The 24,973-nt window shown below is 39.1% G+C and overlaps 1 protein-coding gene across 1 annotated transcript in view; it reads right to left on the reverse strand.

Moving 5' to 3' along the window:
• klhl32 (kelch-like family member 32) overlaps positions 1–24,973 on the reverse strand; it is a 380,777-nt gene that overhangs the window by 183,992 nt on the left and 171,812 nt on the right. The window contains exon 5 of the mRNA XM_039747603.1: positions 9,708–9,806. Coding sequence (XP_039603537.1) covers positions 9,708–9,806 — 99 coding nt within the window. The remainder of the gene's footprint in view (positions 1–9,707; positions 9,807–24,973) is intronic.

Below are 24,973 nucleotides of genomic sequence, written 5' to 3' on the forward strand. Positions count from 1 at the left end.
TATGATCCGGGGTTCCACTGTATATATGTATACACACACACACACACACACACACGTACACACATACACACACATTTACATATGTATATGTACATACATTTTTTCCATACTGCTTCATCCAGGGTGACTTATAAAGTCAAGTTATCATATGTTATAAATGTTCACACTGTTTATAGATTTTTTTTGTCTTCTGCAGTTGGTACACAAGTTAAATGACTTTTTCATGGTCACACAGCATGGCAAAAGTAAAAACTGAACAAGCATCATTGTGATTTAAACTAGCTCAGTTTTTTTAAGTGTAGGTGTAAGCCTAAATGTGCCCAGCAATAAACTGGCACTTTAAATTAGTTTCTGTCTGACGCTATCAGCACAGGTTCTGACTGCCTGTGACCTTTTAATAGAAAACAGGTTAAAAAATGAATGGATGGAGTACAGTATATCTCCAAAAACATAAATCAAAACCAGTAAGCAGCTTTGGGAATCCTAAGGCAGCAATTATGGCAGATGTCAAAAAACATACCAGACTCGAATGATTCTTTTCCTTTATGATCTGTGGGTTAAACTTACTAGCTACTATAACACTGTAGTACTGCATTCAATTACTTTATCTTCTGCTAATATACTATTTCTTGTATTGCTGGCAGAGTTCCACAAATGCTATGCTCCACCAGAGAGCAGCACCATTTTTTTAAAATTGCATTGTCAAGTTTCTGCTCAGGTATTTGTGCAGCTTCTTGAATATGAATCACACACATAAAGGACGGAATACAGTATTTTTGAGAACAGCTCATCTTCAACTAGAGAGACATTTACAGTTTGTTACTGCTAGCTGTACAACATAGAAATACTTGAAATAAAAGTTTCTATAATTTTTATATTTCTTTCATTGATGACAACCAAAAATCCTCTATATACATATGATAAAACATCTGAGATTAAATTACTAAGGTGAAAGAAGTAAGATAATATTATACAAGATGTGACTCCGGTCTTCTCTGAATTAATCAATTGTGGTAGATGGCATTGGGATAAATTAATCAAAAAGTCAAGATGAGTCAATTTATTATTGTATGGTATTCTTTGCAGGCTCAGCTAAAGCTGTTTTAGGCATTGAGATTACTGCTGCTCCCAAGTTGTGGATCTCTGTGGTAAAAGAAAGCCAGTAAAACAACAATGAATTTTTAAAAGCGGCACAATTACACGGCAGTAAGCACTTGCTATGTAACAGTCAAGACTCTAAGATGTGAAAGTGTTTCATTTTAACGTGAGGATACACAATATCCAGCATGATATAAAACCTTATCACTGCTGAACTATATGTTTTGTTCATTGTTAATAAGCAAACAGCCAGATTCACAGACCAAAAGTTATTTCAATAAATTACTAGACACAGATAAAATATACAAACTAAGGAAAAAAACATTTTGAAAGAGGATACGATTAAACATTTTAATTGTGCTCCCATGTAGGGCTTTCACTAAAGATCATATATTTTACAAGTATAGCAAAAACAATTCAGAATATGCAGGACACAGAGCAGCACTGTAGTGGTACCCAAGGATTCTACGAAGAGACACAGTACCAAAGGAGTCCAAGCTTCATCTCAGGTCACTCACTGGATAGTGTTCATGTCTCGCAGTCATATAGCAAAACATGAAGCACCAGGACTCTAAAGACTTGGACTTTTGTCCCTTTGCAAAGATATCCAGTGAGAGAGTGCCACACAACCTTTTCCAGCGACCTCATGACCTCCCATGTTCTCCCAATTCATTTACTGACTTCATGGGAAGAGTCACCAGAGACATGAATGTCATTGCTAAGGTAAATAAATCTCTCGACAGGGTCATTTCTCTTTCCGTAGTCAGATACACTGCTGATGGCTGTGCTCAAGAGGTTATTAAAGGCCTAGATCTTGTTTTTTATCCAGGATTGCAAGTGTTGCAAGCCCAGACACTCAGACTCCTCACTTAGTCACACGAGAGCCTCGATCAGAGCCTTCATTGACTCCATGAAGATCACAGTATTGTTGGCAAAGTCAAAATCAGTGAATCTTTCTTCACCAACAGATGCCCCACAGCTGCAGGACCCCACAACGCTGTCCAGCATGCATTGAACTGCGTAGGAGAAAGAACACACCCTTGACAAACCCCAGAATCAACTGGGAAAACTGCCTCCTCTCTGCACAGCACTTACAGTACCAGTGTACAGACCGGTCATGGTTTCCAGCAACTGGGCAGCTCAATCAACTGAGTCAAATGCTTTACGAAAATCGACAAAGGCTGCAAAGAAACTCTGCTGATATTCACGTTTGTGCTCCATGAGAACCCTCAGTGCCAGGATGCGGTCAATGGTAGACTTCTTAGGTATAAAACCAGACTGGTCCATTTGCTGGTAGGTGAGCAAGTGATCATGGATTCTATTGAGAATGACCCTAGTAAGGACCTTACCCAGTCCCGAGAGCAGTGTTATCCCAATGTAGTTGCTACAATTCAGGCAATTACCCTTTCTTTTCCAGATAGGGATGACAAGTCCTGTTTTCCAGTCACTTGGGATGACGCCTGTCTCCCAAATGGAAGCAAAGATTGCTTGCAATGCAAGGAGGACAGCCTTACCACCAGCCTGGAGAAGTTCAACCTGGATACCACAGATCCCTGCAGCCTTCCCTACCTTCAGCTGGTTTACCACCTGTGCAGTCTCACTGAGATACATCACAGTAGTGTATGCTGATGTAAACTAATAATATAAATCCATCCATCCATCCATTATCCAACCCGCTATATCCTAACTACAGGGTCACAGGGGTCTGCTGGAGCCAATCCCAGCTAACAAAAGGGCACAAGGCAGGAAACAAACCCCGGGCAGGGCACCAGCTCAACGCAGGGCGCACACACACGCACACACACACACACAAAGCATACACTAGGGACAATTTAGAATTGCCAATGCACCTAACCTCCATGTCTTTGGACTGTGGGAGGAAACCGGAGTACCAGGAGGAAACCCACGCAGACATGGGGAGAACATGCAAACTCCACGCAGGGAGGACCCAGGAAGTGAACCCAGGTCTCGTAACTGCGGGGCATGCGGTGCTACCACTGTGCCACCGTGCTGCCCATAATATAAATCAAAGGGTCTTATTTTTTATTGATCCAGTATGTATAGCAAGGTGTGGACAGAAAGGCATTCCTGTCTGGTTGATTAATGGTATCTTTCCCGGTAAGGTCATTGGAATGGAAGGACAGAGGAAGAAAGCCTCACAAAGGCAAGTATTCCCCCAATGTGCTGAATGGCAGCATCTCTATGATATGACTCCTGGTTAGACACCCACAAGGCTGAAAGGGAGCCATAGTTATAGTTGTAGTGTACAGCCCTGATGGGGTCTGTGGATGCCACTAGAGGGAGCTGTCCAGGACTACATCCCCTGTTATGAGTAGCCCTGTCTGACATGAAAGTGCTTCCAGGGAATTCTTGTTGCTTCACCTTCCCCAGTTGAGTCAGTCAGAAGTGGAGTTGGGCAAAGGTGTGGAAGACAAAATAAAAGATAAAGAAAAAAATAATTGGTGTTTCTGGAAGAACTATGGAGAATGTTTAAAATAGAGAAGCCTTGTAAGAAGCTATTTGTTCAATAAAAGACTATATTAACCCAGGACCATGCTTGTAGTAATTGTGCTAAGGGTTTAGGGCTGTGAGACTCCCCTAGTGTCAAGCTAACTGCACTAAAGATAGAGGTTGGTTGTTCAATGAAACGTCTGTGTAGTCCATCTAGCGATGTTCTGTGTATCTGAAAAAGTGATTGCCCCGTAGCTAAATCAAGCAAAAAAAAAAAGTTATTTAGAGTCAGATGATTGAACACATTCTTAAGCCCTGTTCAATATAAACCTCACAAGTTTGACCCTCACCATCAGGGTCCAGGGTTTAGAGTGCAAAGATTCACTAAGCAAAAATGTTATAATAAAAGGAAAGCCCTGAAGAGATTGGGAAAATAAATTATTATGTATTAGTCTGGAAAGGCGCACAAAGCCACCTCACAGACTTTGGGATTCCAGTGAACTACAATAACAGCAAAATAGAAAACAAATTCAACAGTAAGGAGTCTTTCTATGAATGGCTATCCTGCCAAAATTACTACAAACTTTTAATATGAAATTATTATCTAGGAAGTCCATAACAAAGGATACAAAAAAACAACACCTAAGAACTGCAGGGTTATGATTTGACAATTAGAAAGGGGTTTCATTAGGAAGTAACAAGGCAGAAACAATTACGAACCAAGAAAAACATAAATGCTCATATTTCATTTGTCAGCAAGACCTTAGATGATTCCCAAAATTTGGGGAAAATATCCTATGGGCAGATGAGGCGAGCATTTCACAGTAAGAACATCATACAAAAAGTTAAAAATGGTGTGGGTAGTGGAATGGTGCGGGGAATTTTTTAGGGCACCATAGTTAGGAAAAGAGTATTAATAGCTCAGAAGTCTCTTGTGTAGAGCTAGGGTCAAACCACTGAGTCAGTGCATCAGCCTCAGCACACTATGACCCTGGCCTAAAGCAATGACAAAAAATAAGCTCATCACAACTGCTAATGATTTAGACATTCTGTGGTTTATAAGTAAAAAAAAATATGAAAGGAGAAATAGTGCCATTCAGCTAATGGATTCACTGTTACCATTCTAACGTAAAAGCACATAATTATGAAATTCCCACATTATAATTTCTCTCTGTGCGAGAAAGATTATTAGAAAAAAATATGCACAGAGATGAGACCTGTGTGTATTAGCAGACCATTATGAGAAACCTGCCGAAGCTCTGTTATCCAAATCAGGCACCTTTACCTCAAAGAGAGAGGAAGGATCTGGAGGCTTAGTAAAGGCAAAGGTATAATTTCTTATAAATATATAAATATAATAAAGATAAAATGAAAATGTGGAAAAGCAAAACATATAACATGGGGGAAAACAATATAGTATATACAAATTAAAAGAAACCACAAAGCCATGCAAATAGAAGTGTAATGTATTATACATGTTAAAATGAAAAATTCTGACAATATTAGTAGGTATTTATATAATGTTTTTGTTTATACTGTTTTATCACATGTATTAATGATTAATTGTACAAACAGGTACACACCTCTTTGTTTGTAGAAATGTTTGCTAATGCTTGCTACTCAAATGGATTCCATAGCTGGTATTCACAGCAATATTAACACAAGACAAGACACATGTACTATTATCATCATTTGCTTTAATATTTTTTCTCAACCTTTCAGGTTTTTCTGGACAGTTTCTTTACTGTTATTGAGGTTTATGATATGCAGATTCTAAATATCACAATTTTTCTTAAAAATGTACTTGATATGTATTGACTATACATTTTTTTAGTCATTTACTGTTGATTTTCTAGTCTCAGTTCTGTCTCAAGTTGCTATAGCGTTGCAAGGGTCGGAGTTTGAAGCCCATGACATCATCAATACGTCAGTTTGAACGTTGCTGCAATTACTTCCTACATCATCAGAGTTTACAGTTGAGACAAAAGAAATCGCTGTGCATATGAATTTTGCCTTTCGTTTCTTGCAAAAGGCTTAAGCTTTGTTTTTTCTGACTTTCAGTTCTGGGCTTTTTTGGCTTTTGTGAAAGATCTTTCTGACTTGCATTTAATAAACTTATTACAAATTTGGCTACATCATGCAGCATCTTCTGGTACTTTCTCATTAAAATATCATTAATATTATTATTATTATTTGTTTCTCCTTTGAGATACCTTGTTTTTTCTGTTCTTTTCTTTTGTTTTTGAAGATGTAATTTTTCAAAATAAAAGAAGTGTTGTTTTGGACAAGGGGTTTTGACAGTTTCCCTTCCTCATTTCTGAATTTATTTTTTAAAAAAAGATTCTTGCTTATGATCTGTAAAGGTTAGAAATCCTCCCTCTTTGTTTCTTAGCCAACCTGATGCCTGAGTTAAACGCGCTGGGTTCCATTTTGAAACCAAAGACGTCTTGAGGCCTCACCAGGAGTGAAGCCTTTATTTTGAGTGTTGAAGAGCCAGGTTCATGATAACACTATGTTTTAAAATCCCTAAAAAAACCCAAAACACACTACTATCACCACAAGAAGTTTTTTTTTGGTTTATATTCAGAATCTTGGACAACCAAGATACTATTTTGAATATTTTCAAGGAATAATGCAATCAACTCACTCTTTAACCATATACATCCTGAAGGGGGTGTGTTGCTCAACATTAGAAGGAAAATTGTTCATTTAAACAAAATCACTTGTGTTTAAGTCTTCAAAATCCCTTGCTCTACAACTCTTATAAAATTCCTTTTCAAAATAAATAAGGTGTTTATTTTAAGATTTCAGTCAGCTGTTATACACACAATGGTGATCACTTATATTATCTGAAAAAACAACAATTGAATATGTATGTAGATTTTTTTTCAAGCCTCAAATTCCAAAGTGTAGAATAATTTGGAGATTTAAAGTGACCTGGGAAAAATTCACTGCATAGGAGAAGAATTGTAGAGTCTACATGAGTGCAATTTATTTTTTCCTTAATCACTATTACAGATTCAGTTAGCTCAAAGTGTTTAATGGGTTTGATTCCAACATTTATCTTTAGTTAACTTTCTCTCAACAGGACATTGTTGGTTTGCTTCTGGAATTCCAGTTTCCAACGACATTTCAAAGCCTTCTGTGTTCTATTATTTCTTGTGGCAAATAACTATCATTAGCAGGGATGTAATTTTTTTTTATGATTGATGAGCTGGTAACTGTTGTCCATTGTGCATTCCTTACAATTTTCTGCATGAAAATGTGTGCAGGTATAACTTTAGATTTTTGTACTTATGTGATGTCTGTCAGAGTGTGAGGTAGTTTATGGATTATTGTAGATATGGCTGGGTGTTGAGAATTAAAAAATTTTCATCTATCGTAAAACAGAGAAACATTCTGTGAAAACTGATTCATTTACTGTTTCCAATTTACCTTGAGTAATGTTATTTCAACTCATATATTTTGCGTATTTTTCTCTTTTACTTGTTTCTAGCTGCTCCTGATTGCAAAACATATCAGCAATGCAAGTTACTGAAACACCAGCAGAGTCACAAGCATGAGAAGTATCACATTATTACATAGTGGCTTGCACAAACGTCTACAGCACAAATGTACTTCTCCAGCTGCTTAAAGTAATACCAGGTAAGTTAAATTATATGCTGTAACCCCAAAAAGTGCAAAATGCAAGAAACCAAAACAGTTCTGACATCAAGATTGCTAAATGGGATTCCATGGAGTTGCTGGTCTAATTGTAGATGGCTTGTGTTATCATCGACCACCCGCCCACCCCCTTCATTTCTTGGTCTTGGGGTGTGTTGTGTGGGTTGTACTTCTATCTCTAACTTCCTTGGGTCATCATTATCTATTATTCCTGAATAATAGGGCTGAACTGGTCTTAGTGCAGATGGAAATTCCTCTTCTCTGTTGCTCTAACTGTGGTATAGTGGGTCCGCGGCTTCAAAAAAAAGGGCCAGGTTTTAAATCCGTATAGCCGTGTCGTTCCCCGTGGGTGTGATTGCACGGCCGCGGGGAGTTAATGAAGTGGTTGGGGCGAGTCTCACCTGCACGTGTGGGTGCGGTCGCTCTCGATTACCTCATTGGCTTCCTGCGGCGTGTAATTAAGGCGCTGCACCCACAGAGACGCATGGGGTTATGTGTATATATATATATATATATATATATATATATATATATATATATATATATATATATATATATATATATATATATATATATATATATATATATATACGGGTCGACACCAGAGAAAAGGGGAAGAGATATGAGCGATAGAAATGGAAGGATGGGGGAGATAGTTGGAGGTGAAGAAAAAAAAAGGGGTTAATTGAGAGGAAAGAGCAGTCCGAGAAGGATGATCTGGTCACCTAGAAAGAGGAGACAGAGCGAGCTGGGGCCCTGCGAAGGAGCGTTTGTCGGTTGTGCTCTAGGGGCTAGTTTGCCCCACTGAATGTTGTTGGTGAGCAAGGTAGGTGTCCTCCTGAGGGATCCGAGGAGCGACTACTGGTGCGCGAAGGATGAAGGGAGGAGAGCCGACCTCGTTGGTGTGGCAGTGATGTTCTTATGGAAGCCAAGATGGAGGCGGCTGGAGGAGCACGTTGCTGTTGATTCTCCGCCGGCTGCGGGAGTTATGGGTGAGCCGGGGAGAAAGAAGGTGTGCTAGGATCGGGAACAGTGAGACTGCATTTTAACTGCTGCATTTTTAACCTCTGATTTTAATGGATGTATTTATTGTTGGTTTTTATCCCCACTGGACACTTGTGTTTTTGGGATTTATTTATTGAAACTGATGCACTGCACTTTTTGGTTGGACACTGTTTTATTGTTTAATAAAAGCACTTATGCACTTTTTTTTTGGAAATATCCCCTGGCTTCATGTGAGATTTGTCCTCACTTGTCTGCTCATCTCGGTGACATTACCGATAGTGTTGGGTTCAAGGGCTCCCATAAAGACGGATGGGAACGTGGAGAGGACCCGCATCATCACACTAACATTAGATCGCAAAAAAAAGATAATTAAATCTCTGAACAAACCTGAATGTTACGGCATGTGTACATTTGCTAAATTGTTGATTAAGTAACTTTACTGCCACTGTGAATGTTGACTCAACAATTTGTTTTGCATGCCTAGTTCTTAGAATGTTTTGTAACCATGAAAGAATGAAAACTAGTATGGGATAAAGAATGGGCTGGGAACACCCGTAAAAGAATTATGGGGGCAAATAGCATTACTGAAAGTTATTAAAAATAAACATCAATTGTAGTCCCAGTGAACTGTAGTTTACACTCACATAGGGGCTAATGCCCAAGAACACACACACCCCCCCACCATATACCAATGCCAGTAGTTCGAACCTTTCACAGTAGCATCACAGATAAGGCATGAACTAATCTTGGACAAAGCGACAAGAACCGTAATAAGGGATTACGGACAAAACCACAAATCTTCAATTAAAAATTTCAGGGACATCCTGCAGGTATTAAAAACACACAAGCAGACCACCTGTGACTATTTTCAAATAACTTAATAATACACTGTGTGCAGACCAGCAGGCCAATAATGTTAATGGTTCAGTTTATCTGAATAATAACAGTCACTACCAAAAATACAGTAAAAAAAAAACAAATCACTTGCTAAAGCCTAAAGAAACAAGAAGAGCTTAAGGCAAACAATATATTTTAGCATAAAGCTTAATGGAAGAAAAGTTTAGAAATGCTATAATAACAAATGCAACTACACAATAATCAATTTTCCACATCTTTTCTTTTTCGATCAGCTCTGTGGAGTGTCTATCACAGCTATAACTGCTTTAAAGAATGAACTGACCCTTGATGAAGTATCGGCCCATCATTGATTACTTCAGCCATTGTCTGTGAATGTCTGTGGGAGGAAACCCACATGAACTTAGGATATGAAGGTGAACAGCACATGGGAGGCACCCTAGAAGGAATCAAAGTTCTGCATAGTGGCAAGCACACACAGTCGTCCACCATGCTCTGCTTTTTAATATGTTTCTGTTAGTTGCCTATGATATTTGTTCAAGAGAATTATAATCAGTTAATACGTATTTCATAATTTCACAGCTAATCACACCATATCATATATAGTCATATTAAATATTAAAGTTAATACTGACCTGGACAAGGTAGTGTGAACACAGGCCAAGGAGCTCCAGAAGCTGAAGATGACTACCTGCAGCCAGAACATCTTGTATAACACCAGGCTCCAATAAGATCTAAGACAAATACAAAAAGTTACTATAGCTTCAAGAATGAATGTCCAGTAACTAAACTTCTAAAGACAGGCGATGGCTCAGCAAGTTATCTCACTTGCATAGTTTCTCTGCTTTTTGAAAACCTAATGCAATTCTACTCAAGTAGTTGTTTCAAATGTGTCTCAAATGCTGTCTTCACATGCTATAGTAATTTTCTAAGTTACTACTTGTCATGTCACACCATTCTGCAAACACGAACTTCCAAATGGTGTTTGGGAGAAATGCTGGGTTTGTGAAAATAAAATGTAAGCTAATCAAATTAAGCAAATATAACGTCACTACAAATGTAACGTGACTACTAAAATGTCTTTTCTGGCAGAGTGTATTCTTTTATAAGAGATGCATCATAATCCAAAAGCTGGGATAGAATTCTTTTTTCCAAATTGTCCTACTGTCAGCAACAACTTAAGTTCTCACCATAAAACTTGTGTTTCTTGACTGTGCCATAGCACATTAATGCACTATTTACTTCTGCTTAAAAGATGAGATTCAATGAGAAATTGCAGCAGCTATGAGTTCAAAATGGACTGCCTAAGCCTTGCTTTAAATAATATAACAGGTAAAAATTTCCTGTAGTGTGTAGCTAATTCAATACACTTGTGGTCCATTCAAATTGCAGACTCTATACAGTTAATTACTGCAGTTTTGGTTAAGATCTCTTTACAGCCATACACATACTATACTGTTTCCCTCATATACAGTACATTTCTGTATTTCATGTTACAGTCAGCGATAAAGCAGTTGCAGAATATTCAGAGATGCATATGTCCACCATATGATAACGCTTAAGCTACATTAAACAGCAGCTGATTCAAAGTGGTTCACTGAAGAGTCTTTTATAAGGCACTACACTACGATTATTGACATTACTCATGCGTGAAATTAATCCTGCTGAATTCAGCATAATACTCCCAGGATACCCTGCCATTATCACCCCTCCAGCAATAATGTAGACCACAGGCAGACGTAGCGATACTGTATGCAGCAGAAGAGGGATAAGCCAGACAAAGACTAATTCCAATATCTGAATTTACAGTTTTCTGTTAGAATGAGTTTTCCTACAGAGGATGAACAGAGCTCTTGATTGCCTACTGTAGACAGATTTAACAGCAATATAGTTTCATGGAAGTATATCTCATAACAACATTACATAAAATTAAAAGCAATGGGGAAGCATATTAAGTTATGGACATAACAAACAGGATAGCCTCTTCCTCTTTAAGAAGGATTGTTCAAGCCCTTGATACTTAATGCAGTGGTTCTCAACCTGTGGGGCGCGAAGTAACAAAAAGGGGGGCCCGAAGACGTGAAAAAAAGAAAACAAGAATCAAAAATATAAAAAAAAATCTGTTGAAACCAAAACAAATTAACTTAAACTACATTCTGATACTAGAACAATAAATATAGAGTTAGATAAATGTCGATAAAAGTTAAGTAGGTATAATAAAATATCCATCTACATTTCAGAAAAATGTTGGGGGGGGGCGCGATTAAAACTTATGAACACTCGGGTCGCAAATACTTAAAGGTTGAAAAACGCTGACTTAATGCCATCATGGAGCATTTATGTATTGGCAATTTCTTTAACCTTTCAGTTCAGAGGCTAAAATCTGTATGGCAAAGATCAAATACCCACCAATAACTAAAAATGAATTTATAATGCTATATGAATTAATGAGTTATGGATGTGTCCCTTTGATTAACATCTAGACCTGAAGTGGGACGAGTTCAGGAAGACATGCCTATTTTGATTCAAGATCACACACTTCAGCTTATCTTGGTGTAAGTACCTTAATAGAATGCCTATGTTACCTATTAAAGGTTTTCCTGTGTTTATGCAAGCTTATATCATAGGCTGGTTTGAGTTTTGCTTGTGTAATAATCAAGTTTTTAATTTGTTGGTACTGAATAAATATAGTAGATTTTTTCTCAGGGTTTTTACCTCAAGGTTGTAGGGACTTGATCTTAATTAAACAAGCAGAGACAGGGGTACATCAGGTAAGCTGATTTCTATTTTCTGTTAAATAAAATGGAGTTATGATGGATGATAAATGCCTTTATCTAAATCAAGTGGAATGTATGGTAAACTGGTGTAACAAAAACTATATCACTCTGAATGCAAAAAAGATCAAAGAAATTATATTTAATTTTAAGAGACAGAAATCTGTATGTTCACGCATTGTTGTTTTGGGGGAGGAGGTAGAAATAGTGAATTAGATAGATAGATAGATAGATAGATAGATAGATAGATAGATAGATAGATAGATACTTAGGAATTAACTTAGATAACAATCTTAACTGGAATGCAAATACAAAAAAATATTCCCTAAATTCAATCAGCATTTATTTCTCCTTCATAAACTCAAACTATTTAAAGTAAACATGGACCTCATGTTGTCCTTTTATCGCAGTATGATCCAGTCTGTTATCATTTTCAGTTCCATTGCCTGGTTTAGTGGTCTAACAAACCAAAATTTAAAAAAGTTCCAGCAGATTACTAAGCATGCAGCTAAAGTTATTGGGACTGATGTAGATGATCTGGCTAGTATGTCAGAGGAAAATGCTAAAGAAACTAGAAATGATCTCAACTGACGACAGACATCCATTACATGTAGAACTGAACTTCAGTAAGTCAGGAAGGATAGTCGCTTTGAAAACCCACACAAATCACTCCAGTAATTCCTTTCTTCCCAGTGCCATATGACTTTTTAATAAGGAATATCGGAGATAATGATTAAGGTTTGATATGTATCATGTAACCATTTCTGGGTAAATATGCACTATCAAAATGCCTTACCTGAACCTCTCTTGTCTCTCTATTTGTTCTGTTTTATTTCATTCTGTCTGTTATTTGATGCAACTGAGAAGGCAAATTTCATGTTTTCTTGTGTAAACATGACTAAATAAAGCAACCTTGAACCTTGGAGTTTGGTATTTTAATACATTCTTGCTTATCATGGTACAAGATAGTTGTGACATATTCCATGTTGGTCAAACATGCTAGAAAAACTTTCATTGTATATGTGTTAAATATATTACTACTACTCCTACTACAGCTAAATCACTATAGCAAAGCAAATGAAAAACAAGTTAGAAAATGTATGCATGGCGTAAAATTTAGGTGCATTTTGAGGATTGTGCATTGCCATGTCTCTCAGGTCAGCTGAACATCCATGGCAGCAGATTCCTGCATGACGAGACACATGTCGCTACAGCAAAAACGAAGGGGAACATGTGGAGGATATGTTTCATTGCAAATTTCATTGCAGCAACTCAAAATCGTACTCAGTAGTTTGTATGCCCCCCCACATGCTTGTATGCATTCCTGAAAACGTCAGGGTATGCTCCTAATGAGACGACGGATAGTGTCCTGGGGGATTTCCTCCCAGATCTGGACCAGGGCATCACGGAGCTCCAGGACAGTTGGAGGTGCAACCTGCGTGGCGTTGGATGGACTGAAACATAACGACCCAGAGGTGTTCTATTGGATTTAGGTCAGGCGAGTGTGGGGATAAGTCAATGGTATCAATTCCTTCAACCTCCAGGGACTGCCTGCATACTCTCACCACATGAGGCCAGGCATTGTTGTGCACCAGGAGGAACCCAGGAGCCACAGCACCAGCATAGGGTCCGACAATGGGTCCAAGGATTTCATCCCGATACCTAGTGGCAGTCAAGGTGCCATTGTCTACCCTGTAGATGTCTGTGTATCCCTCCATGGATATGCCTCCCCAGACCATCACTGACCCACCACCAAACTGGTCATGCTGAGTGATGTTACAGGCAGCATAACGTTCTCCAGGGCTTCTCCAGACCCTTTCACGTCTGTCACATGTGCTCAGGGTGAACCTGCTCTCATCTGTGAAAAGCACAGGGCGCCAGTGGTGGACCTGCCAATTCTGGCATTCTATGGCAAATGCCAATCGAATTCCACAGTTCCTCTAGCACAGAGCCCACTAGAGGATATTGGAACCTCAGGCAATCCTCATGAAGTCTGTTTTGGGGGCCAAAGGCTATCTCACCAGGACAGGGCAAAAGGCTAAAAAACAGGTCTGGAGACGACACTAGTCCATCACATGGATCACTTTCATTTACACACACACAAACAAACTCACATACACATAAACACGCTAAAAAAATCATTCCTTCATGTCTGGCTGTCATAATTTTTATGAAAAGGGATTTGCAAAGTTATTCGGTTTTGACAAATGTTACAGAATAACATAGGTGAAAGGGAAACTTTATTACAGAGCCTAAACATTATGAACTATCAATCTGGTGAATATGTCACTCTGATGGTAATTTATGGGGTGATATGAACATTTGTGTAGTCTGTATGCCCATAAACATAGCCCATCGTCATTTGTTTAATGCCTGCTTTATCTCATCATAACCAGAGAGGGCTCAGGGCACAGGAAAAGGAAAAAAAATACACTTTCACAAGTGAACACATAGGATTCCACACTGTGATTGATATGGAAACAAATAAATGACACTAGTCTGGTTTTGTAGGGTTCTCAGTCCCCATCACAATGCTGTTGAAATTTAACACAAGTTGTTAATCAGCCTCCTCCATCAGCACTTTTGATAATGACATATGTATATTACATATGGTAGGGAATGGTGGGTTTCTCCTTGGACTTTCATATGCACAGTTCTAAATATATTGTGAGGATGTTTGTTTTGGTGAAGCAATGTTTTATTACATGGCCAGTCTGTTAAAACCCGGGCATTTTAAATATTCTATAGTTATTTATCTGGACTCATATCTTAAAATCTGGTCACCCTAGTAAGCTATACTGACAGGGAAATAATGGATCATTGTTATCTGCAAATAATGGTGTTGTGAAGTTGTTTTAGTGTAAGGTTAACACTGAGTAAATGTTCATTTACTCTTGTACATAACATCACACGTCATGGCTAGATAGCCTTTTGTTTCCCTTGCTTGCATTTTACACTTTTGCTAGGAAGATCATTTAACTTATCTTGTAGAAGGCACCTTCTCTGTAAAAACCCTTTAAAAAATTTTCTGGTACCCGAAAATGTCAAGTTGTCTTTGTATAACCCCAATCACCTCTTCCCTAAGGGCCCATTAACACCTGAGCATTGTACATTTCGAGCATTTGCTTGGCATTTTTCAAGATTTCTATTGACATTTTGCAAGGGCTTTTCATTTCTTGGTCATTTTTCAAGTGTTTTTCAGCATTTTTCAAACTTTTTCAATAAAGTGTTTAGCAATGAAAATATGATTGACATCATTTCCAGTGTGTTGTGAGGCCATTGTTGTGTCTCCAAAATGTACTTTGGTGCTTTTTATACAATACTGAAAAGGAGGCATTCTCAGTGTCATTAGTGGAGTTATTGCCACACACATAAAACGTAGAGGTGTGATTTTAAAAACACTTTATTCTTGAACTTACAGAAACAATATGGATGTATTTCAAAAGCAAATATCAAACATTATAAGGTTGACAAGATTTTTGCTTTCATTTATATCTTTCTGGAATTAAAAGAATTAAAAAAATATTGCTTCAGAACTGTCGAGATGAAGAAAGCTGAGGCCATAACCTCTGTGAGCAGTCTGCAAGACCCAAGAACCCTAGCCTGGGGATTAGCTGTTATACTAGACAATTCATTTAATTTAAATTTACTTATTTTGCTGACTCCTTTATCCAAGGTGACCTAACTGGTTATATTACTTTTTGGTTTTCCAATTGGAGCACAGGAAGGTCAAGTGACTTGCTCAGGGTTGCACAGTGTCAGTAGTGGGATTTGAACCCACAACCTCAGGGTTTGAAGTTAAAGCCTTAACCATTAAACCACATGACTTATGAAGGTTTTCATTACAGTGAAATATGAGACTTGTACGTAACCACAGTTGCTCCAGCATTTCTCAGACTCCTTTCTGAGTAAAATTGTGTTTTCCCTATAATTGAACCGTCTGTTTAAAGCAAGAGTGCAGCCTGATATATCACACCCTCCCTCTCAGCTTTGTTCACTTAGATAGATAGATAGATAGATAGATAGATAGATAGATAGATAGATAGATAGATAGATAGATAGATAGATAGATAGTGTCAGGGATGCCAGGGGCCATGACCCGGCCCGGGACGTCATGAGGGGCCGGATGTGGGTCTGTGCCTACCCTGGATCACGTGGGGGTCACCTTCCTGGTTGTTTTGGGGGCCACGGGTACAGGGCATGGAAGCTCCACCCTGTAGGGGCCCGTGGTCACCGCCAGGAGGCGCCCCAATGCCTTGGGGACCTGTTACCCCAGCACTTCCGCCACACCAGGAAGTGCTGGGGGGAAGAATTAGGACGGCGCCCAGAGAGCTGCCAGGAGGACAGCTGGCACTTCCGCCACGCTGGGGCGTGGCCAGAAGAGGAATGCCGGGAACACCTGGGGCTCATCCGGGGACTGTATAAAAGGGGCCGTCTCCCATCATTCAAGGCTGGAGTCGGGAGGCGGAAGGACAAAGCTCAGGAGAGCTGTGGAGGCGGCCTGAAGAAAAGGCATTGTGGCCAGGATTGTCTATTTTGGGGTTTGTGCACGTGACTGGGGTCTGAGTGACCATTGGACTGTGTCTTAGTGACATTATAGTTGTAAATAATATTGTAAATAAACGTGTGGTGGTTAAGAAACAACATGTCCGCCTGTCTGTGTCCGGGTTGGCTTCACAATAGATAGATAGATAGATACTTTATTAATCCCAAGGGGAAATTCACATACTCCAGCAGCAGCATACTGATAAAAAAAACTTGTTTAACTTCCTTGGCATTAACCAAGAGTGACTCACGCTCAGAATTCTGTGCAATTACGGTTAACTGTGAGCCAGACTTGATGTGATGTTTTAATGATCTGTTTCACATTTTTAAGCCTGGATAAGTATTTTGGTACCGTCTAGTGAATAAACTAACATCATGCTGCAAAAAAAATCATGAATATTTTTATCCGTTTTGCCATTCTAACGTAATATTTATGCATGGGGCAGAAACTACAAAGAAAAACACAATGGAAACAAAAAGCGTAAAAGGCAGTTTTAGAATAAACTGAAACTGAATCATTGCTCAAACGGAACGATAATGATGATGATGTGAATTGGTTATCAGAAGTTGACACGGGAAGTGAAACTGATGAATGATATGGAGCTGTACAACTGAACTGCTGTGATATGCCCAGTGAATTTGGTCACGTGAAGCTTCAGCGTGGTGGGACAGTAGTTGCATGACAAAAAGGTAAAATAATTGCAAGGACAAGCAAGATGTTAGCCCCATAAGCAATGTTGACTAGGTAGTAACTGTCAGTGTCTGTGGCATGGACATTGACATTGTTCAGGAAATGTGGAAGTCACTAAACCTTGCACTATGGTAGTCTAGGGTGCGTTGATCATGCAGGTCAGACACTGACATTCTACCCTTTTATGTACAAACAATGGAAAAAATATTATTTAAAAAACACACTTCTACTGTTCCAATTGCAACACAAATAATATGTGTTAAGTCTGAATCTATACAGCAGTGGACACCTGTCATGCCTTTCCTATTGTATTTATGTTGATATTTTGGTATATACATTGTGACAGATAGGGGGCGCTGTCGTTCCCTTGAAACCTCAGACTAGACTCCAGACACCAGACCAGGTAAAAGTCCAATATTTGACTTTATTATTAATATACAGTGCACAAAGCACCCTCCTCTCCACAATACTCATAAATCAATACAATTACTAATCAAAAACAAATCCCCACTCCCAGACGCGTTGCCACCCTTCCACCCAGCTCAGCTCATTCGTCTTGGATCTCCCACAGTCTTTTATAGTCGGTGACCCGGAAGCGCTTCTGAACCCCTGTCCATGTGATTTCTTAGCATTTCCAGGTCAGATCAAAAGTCTTCTTTTCATCTCGGAAGTACGTCATTCCTCCTGTCACTGTGACTAAGACGTACTTCCGGGTTATAGGGCATGTAACAACAGTCTTTGGGCCTCCCTGCAGCGTCCTCTAGGGGCCCCTGTTTTATCCAGCAGGTCTGTAGATGAAAACTCCATTGTCCATAATTCCCTGCTGGCATTTAGGGCACCTCCATGCTGCAGGGAGAGCTCCACCTGGCGGCCTGGGGGTATTGGCCGGGATGACTGGCCAGCCATAGTCCACAACATGTTTCTGTTACAAGTAAGAACATCTTTTCTTGTTGAAAAAAAATTCAACATTTGTTTTGGTTACTTTTCCTTGTGTAAACATAATCCTAAGTAGGCTACTGACTTTCTAACATCAGAGCAGAAAATTAGGAAAAGACATTTGTGTTAAACATGTTGTTTATTGGGATGGTGTTGAACAGCAGAATTAAAAGACTGCAATTGAAAACATCATCTAGTGCATTTTGAATTTGTGTCTTTTTGTCTATAAAGTCACTGTAGTGGTGCAGGATCTGTTACCAACACAAATTTGTACACCCAAATGTAATCATGAAGTGCTTCAACAGCTATATCACCAGACATTCCTTTTCAATAGTTGAATATTTACGTCTTAAATACATAATGGGCTGCTATTGATCATAAAAAACCTGAGATGATACAGCACCATAAGGTTATGATCTTACTGGGTTCTGCTGCTAAAAAAGTATAATATGATAGCATGAAATGTTTTTCACGTGTAGTTTAGAAGCTTTTTGATTCTCTCCTGACTCACCTAACAGGCTGTGACTACCAGCAAAAATGCTGCAAAAACGGTTATATTTCACAGGGTTTCTTTCCTGGTTTGTGTTCAGATTCCTTTTTTATGTGATTTATGTTTGATTCTTTTATTTACGTTAATTATGTTTATTATTTGCATTATTCAGTGTTTTTATTAGTTTTGTTTATTATTTCATTTCATGTCCGTCCTTCTTCCATGTTCCTTTTATTTTATGCATGGTTCCTCAGGATTATGGGACCATCTGTCCATCAATGTCAAGGGACTGCCCTCAGCCCTATAAATACAGCCAATACAGGGCACAAGGCAGGAAACAAACCCCGGGCAGGGCACCAGCCCACCGCAGGGAGCACACACACACACACACACACCCACACACCAAGCACACACTAGGGACAATTTAGAATTGCCAATGCACCTAACCTGCATGTCTTTGGACCGTGGGAGGAAACCGGAGTACCCGGAGGAAACCCACACAGACATGGGGAGAATATGCAGACTTCACGCAGTACCTTTGTAGTGCTTTATTTAATATTTCTGTTCATATTCCCTTTCTTTTGAACAATTCTTCATTAAACTGTGCAGTATTTATGTGTTTTCATGTGTTAAATCAGAATAAATGAAACTGAAGTTTTCCTATAAATCTACCAAATAGCCGGGCTGAAACTATTTTTCTTAAATACAGTTTGTCAGATTTTTAGAATGGTTGCAGTCTTCAATTATTAAAATATCCTCAATGAAAAGTGAACCCTTTATCTGCAAGCTGCCTCTCAAGTTCAAGTCTAGTCAACAAACAGGACAGGGAGTTTTAAGTCTACTGTTTGATTCAGCTTGCATGGCATTACTATTCTTAGATACTATAATAAATATCCATATGGTTCATTTTTATTGTGTGATAAACCAATGACCTCAGGGTTAGTACTGCTGGAGTCCTGAATCCAAATCCCGGGCTTATGAAACTTTATGTAGAGTGTGTCCGTTCTACCTGTTTTTTGTTGGGTGTTTCACCCAAATGTCAACTCTCTGGGTGTCTGTGTGTGCCCAGTGATGATCTGGTGCCCTGGCCAGTTCTGATTCCTGCCCTGTGCCCAGTGCTGCTGAAAGAAGCAAGCAATAGATAGATGCATTATTTTTATTGAGCACACTTACTATGACAAGCTCATAGTGCTGTACATACTTAATGCCTTGAGGTGGTGATGATGGGAGAAATAGATAACACTTTCATCTGACATGATACCTAGGCGGTGAGTTAGGAGGAAATTTGTTTTCCCCCCAAGCTTTGTTTTAAAGCTTTAGAGGGGGTACTCTTGTATTGTAGATAATACAAGAAAGAAAAGTCCTCTTTTAAAATTCAGAATAAAAATGTGTGCAAGTGACATTAAGAAATATGCCTTTCAGGGACTTCCTGAGTTATGGCTTAAATAGCCCTGACATACAGCATTGCATAAGTCTTCTATTTAGTGGAGTGCAGCCTTGACTGTTCATGATCCACCCTTTTGATGTCCATTTTAGATTTCCAGTAGGTTTACTAAAATGCCAGTGCATATTTATATGCCATAGGCAGCCATATAAATAGTGTAGTATTCCCATTTTCAAACACACTAAACTGACATATTCTTTAATGCATCGCCACTCAGTGTTCAAACTTCAAATTGATAACAATTATTAAAGTCACAGGGGACTTTAATTTCCCTCACATTAACTGAGTTAGTCTCACAAACAGGAATTTTTTGCATTTAATCAATTTTTTAACACAGTATGTTAAAGCTCCAATGCAGGATGGGGGGGCTGTCTAGACAGAATTCTGTGATAATCAGAATTGGATTTAGGGGATCTAATGACTATAACATAATAACACATTTCACAGTGCTTTGGCAGATTGTTTATTCAAACACTAAAATACTTAAATTCAATTTTAGAAGGGCAAATATTCAGCAGGTAAATAAAATAAATTAGGATAACCTTTTAAGAATAAATAGAGTTGAGGGGAGATATGTGGCGGGTTTAATGTAATACAGGACAAGTTTATCCAAAAACAAATAAATAAAAGACTAATAACTCCTGTGCCGACTGTAGGAAGGCTAAAAGCCTATATTGCAGAAAAGATGAAAGATGATCCAAAGAGATTCTTTCAATGTTTTAGTAGTAAAAGAACGGTCAAGGAGGAGGTGACGAGTATTTGGAGTAAAGGTGTGCCAGAATATGCAGACAATGAAACAGCAAATGCTTTGAATTTTCATTTTATTGAACTTTATGTGTGTGAAAAAGTCAATAACTTCCCAAAAATAACAAGGACTAATAAGATGGTACTGAGCGAATTGAAAACTGTAAAGGAAGAAATACTGCTTAGATTAAATAGGCTGAATTCCAACAAATGAACAGGACCAGATAATATTTATCCTCAAGTGTTTAAGGTGGGGGTGGCACGGTGGCACAGTGGGTTCGCTTCCCAAGTCCTCCCTGTGTGGAGTTTGCATGTTCTCCCCGTGTCTGCGTGGGTTTCCTCCCACGGTCCAAAGACATGCAGGTTAGGTGCATTGGCGATCCTAAATTGTCCCAAGTGTGTGCTTGGTGTGTGGGTGTGTGTGTGTGTGCACCCTGCGGTGGGCTGGCACCCTGCCTGGGGTTTGTTTCCTGCCTTGCGTCCTGTGTTGGTTGGGATTGGCTCCACAACAGCCATTCTGTTCAACTTCCCATCAACTTCCCATCTCTGTACAGCTTGGCTAACTGTCGCTAACACCTGCCCGATCAACCTTGGGGTAATGATTGATGAGCAGCTCTCTTTTTCTGACCACATGTGTACTGTTTCTTGTTCATGAAGGTTCATGCTATACAACAGCTGCAAGACCTTAATTGATGGAATATACTGTATAGAACAACTTCTATTCCAAGCCTTGGTCTTGTCATGTCGGGACTTCTGCAACTCACTTCTGGCAGGAGTACCCGCATGTGCTATCAAGCCACTTTAGATGGTCCAAAATGCAGGGGCCAATCTCTTATTTAACCAGCCAAGACCAGCACATGTCACTCTTCTCTTTAGGCGGCCTTCTGCCGCTATGCACCTAAAATCTGGAATAGCCTGCCAATAAGAATTCGCCTGGCTAATACAGTAGAGCAATTTAAAACACTGCTGAAAACATATTACTTTAACATGGCCTTTTTATAACTTCAATTTAACTTAATCCTGATACTCTGTATGTTCAATTCTTTATTCATCAACTACTATTCATGGTGGCCCTAAAATCCGTACTGACCCCTACTCTCTCTTCTGTTTCTTTTTCCGGTTTCTTTGTGGTGGTGGCCTGCTCCACCTCCACCTACTCAAAGCTTCATGATGCTCCAACAATGATGGGTGGATTAAAAGGCAGAAGTCTACGTGATCGTCATCATCAAGTCCTTCTGTGAGAACTCTAAATCCAAAGAGGACTGTTTCATTTATGTTAGGTAGAATGCCCAGAGGGGATTCTATGGTCTGGAATCCCTACAGATTTTATTTTTTTCTCGCACTTTGAGCTACTGTTTGTATGAAAATGTGCTATATAAATAAATGTTGTTGTTGCTGTTCTCTTCAGGTCACTACATTGGCTCCCTGTAGCTGCACACATTAAGTTTATATTCCTGATGCTTGCCTACAGAGTAGTCAGTGGGTCTGCACCTGAGTATATGGAGACACTGGTGAGGTGCTATGCTCCATCTTACCCACTCAGGTCTGCCAGGGAACAGTATTTGGAGATGCTGCCTCTGGGTAGTATCAAGTCGCAATCCAGACCATTTTCAGGAAAAGTTCCTAGTTGGTGGCATGAACTGCCCACCTCCATCCAAACTGCCGACTCACTAAATGTATTTAAGAAGCAACTGAAAACCCACTTGTTCTGTGAATATCTGTCTAATTGATTGGAAAAAAAACTCTGCTCTGTGATCTTTCATGTTGTTGGTTGAATTGTTGTTACATTAAGTTTAACTGCTTTATCGATTGAAAACTATGTTTGTAAATTTTATCAGTTATTACATCTTTTCACTTGTGGCAATCAACTTTTATGACCTATCCCACTACACTTGCTGAATAAACAGACACTAGCCTGTTACTTGATTATGTTTACCTCTTTTGTAAGTCACTTTGAATAAAAGTGTCTGCCAAGCAAATAAATTTAAATGTAAATGTAAATTTGAGTGTGCTTTAGTGAGCCTTGTGATGGACTGACTCCCAGCGTAAGGCTTTTTTTTTGCCTTAGGCCCAGTGCAATAGGACAGGCTTTCAGGCATTATGAACCTGAATTAGATTAAGCAGTACTGAGAATGTTAATGTTATGCTTGCTATCTGTAAAGTTTTTGTGGTCCTAAATGTTTAAAGCGCCAGATCTTGGGTCTCAGATGGGTTTAGTGGTGAGTTACATTGCAGGTGTTTCAAATTACCGTTTGAATGTATGTGTTTTACTTTACTGAAAGAGATGATGATAATTATTATGTACAGTATGAAAATATTTTAACATATTTATTATTGCAACACTTCATGATGTTCTCCTAACACAAAACCCTTTTCAGTACTTGATTCACACAATATTGCTAAGACTGGACATGAGCCTAAATGTTTTGGACACAGAAGGAAATTTATGCATAGTGATAACCATTTCCGACTGCATGCATGACTCCTCACATCCAAAAGCTTCAACCAGCTCCTGACTAATTACTACTCATCTTTAAAAATAAATAAATAATTACACTCTGCAGTACAGCTCTTCACTGCATTGTACTTGGTTAGCAAGGTCAGAGAACAAAAACAACAAGAGCTGGAAAAGAAAAATCAGGATAAAGCACAGAACGTACAAAAAAGAACAAAGTAACACCAAAAATATCATGAAGTTACTGGCATAAAAACTCGACTAAATTAGCAAAAGGCACATTCTCTTAGTTGTGGTGTTTAATTTATTTAATTTGAAAAACTCTGAAAAGCTTTTAAAGACTTAGATTTTCATGCTTTCTACATGTTTTATATCTTTTTTTCTTCTGTTCATTCTTTCACGTTTCACAATATAGCTCTCTGTCCTTGTATGTCATTTAGGGAGTATTACTTTATGGTAATAGCAGACTGCATGCACACAATTCTTGCATATTAACATTTGCAGCCACAACAGCATATGGATATGATCGATTTAAGCAAATCTGCCATTTGCTGCTATTAAGTAAGTCTTTAAAGTATGGAAAATCCTGAAAATAAAATTCAAACCCTATTGTTTTATTTGTCTTTTGTTAAAAATACAAAGTGGATGCTAGTGGTCGCTGTTGCTCCTTTAAACCCAACAGACAGACACTCAGGACACAGAGTAAAAGCATGAAGAAGTATTTTAATTCTGTTTTCTTCTTCCACAGTGCATCCAAGCACCACAGCCACCATAAACACAATCAATAAACACATTAATAATCACTAATCTCTCCTCCACACCTCCCAGCAAGCTCTGTCACATGGCTCGCTTGCTGGGTCTCCAGCAGTCCTTTATATAGTCCTTGACCCGGAAGTGCTTCTGTCCTTCCGTCCACATGACTTGGAAAAATTGCTTCTTCTTCAGCCTGGAAGTACTTTGGGGCTCCTGTCTCCATGACTTTGGAGTACTTCTGAGCGATGCAGACAGTGGCGCCACCCACAGTCCCCAGCTGGGCTGTGAAGCCGAACTTTAGATCCCATGGTGCCCTGCAGGAATCTGGAGCACCGCTATGCTGCAGGGAAGTCGGCATCTAGCTTCTTGGGGGAGGCAGTGTCCCAGAGTAGCTGCCTTCCCCCATCTTTCCAGTCTTTGGGCATCCGAGCTGAGTTGAGTTGCTGGCTGTCCACCACAACATATAGTAGATGACAGAAACAATTTGTTCGCCATGGCCGATTTTTGTTTTCTTGAGTTTCCATTTTTTAGCACACAATCAAGTAATCATTGTGACTGGCATACCTCAACCAGAGATAACATTCTCATAAATCACACTTATATTTTATGCATGCATCCTTCTTTTGTGTTTAAATAAAGGAGTAAGTGATGTCCTGTTAGAGTCTTTTTATAACACTGCTGACTGGTGGCCTGTTCAGGGATTGTTCCTACCTTGTGCCCAATGCCTGTTGGGATGGGCTCCAGCTTTCCCAAAGCCCTGCTTGGGATAAGTGGGCTTGGAAAATGGATGGATGGAAGGATGTTTAAGGCTCAGTATTTTCTCCATGCTGGATTCACTTTCATTGTTAGAATCAACTAACATCTGAAATAGTCCTGAAGTATCAACCATGAATTACCTTCTAATGCCTCCCTGTGGAAACTGCAATCCCACTTCTAGGTATTAGAAGCAGGCAGGCCCATTTCTTAGGTAGGGCAACAGGTGTGGCCTTCCTGGGAACCATGGTGGGAGGTGGACTCCACGGGTGCTCGTTTTTCTGAACATCATTAAAATTCAATTTCAAAATTTCCA

This window comes from Polypterus senegalus, chromosome 3 (genome assembly GCF_016835505.1).
Source record: "Polypterus senegalus isolate Bchr_013 chromosome 3, ASM1683550v1, whole genome shotgun sequence".
Taxonomy (NCBI): Eukaryota; Metazoa; Chordata; class Cladistia; order Polypteriformes; family Polypteridae; genus Polypterus; species Polypterus senegalus.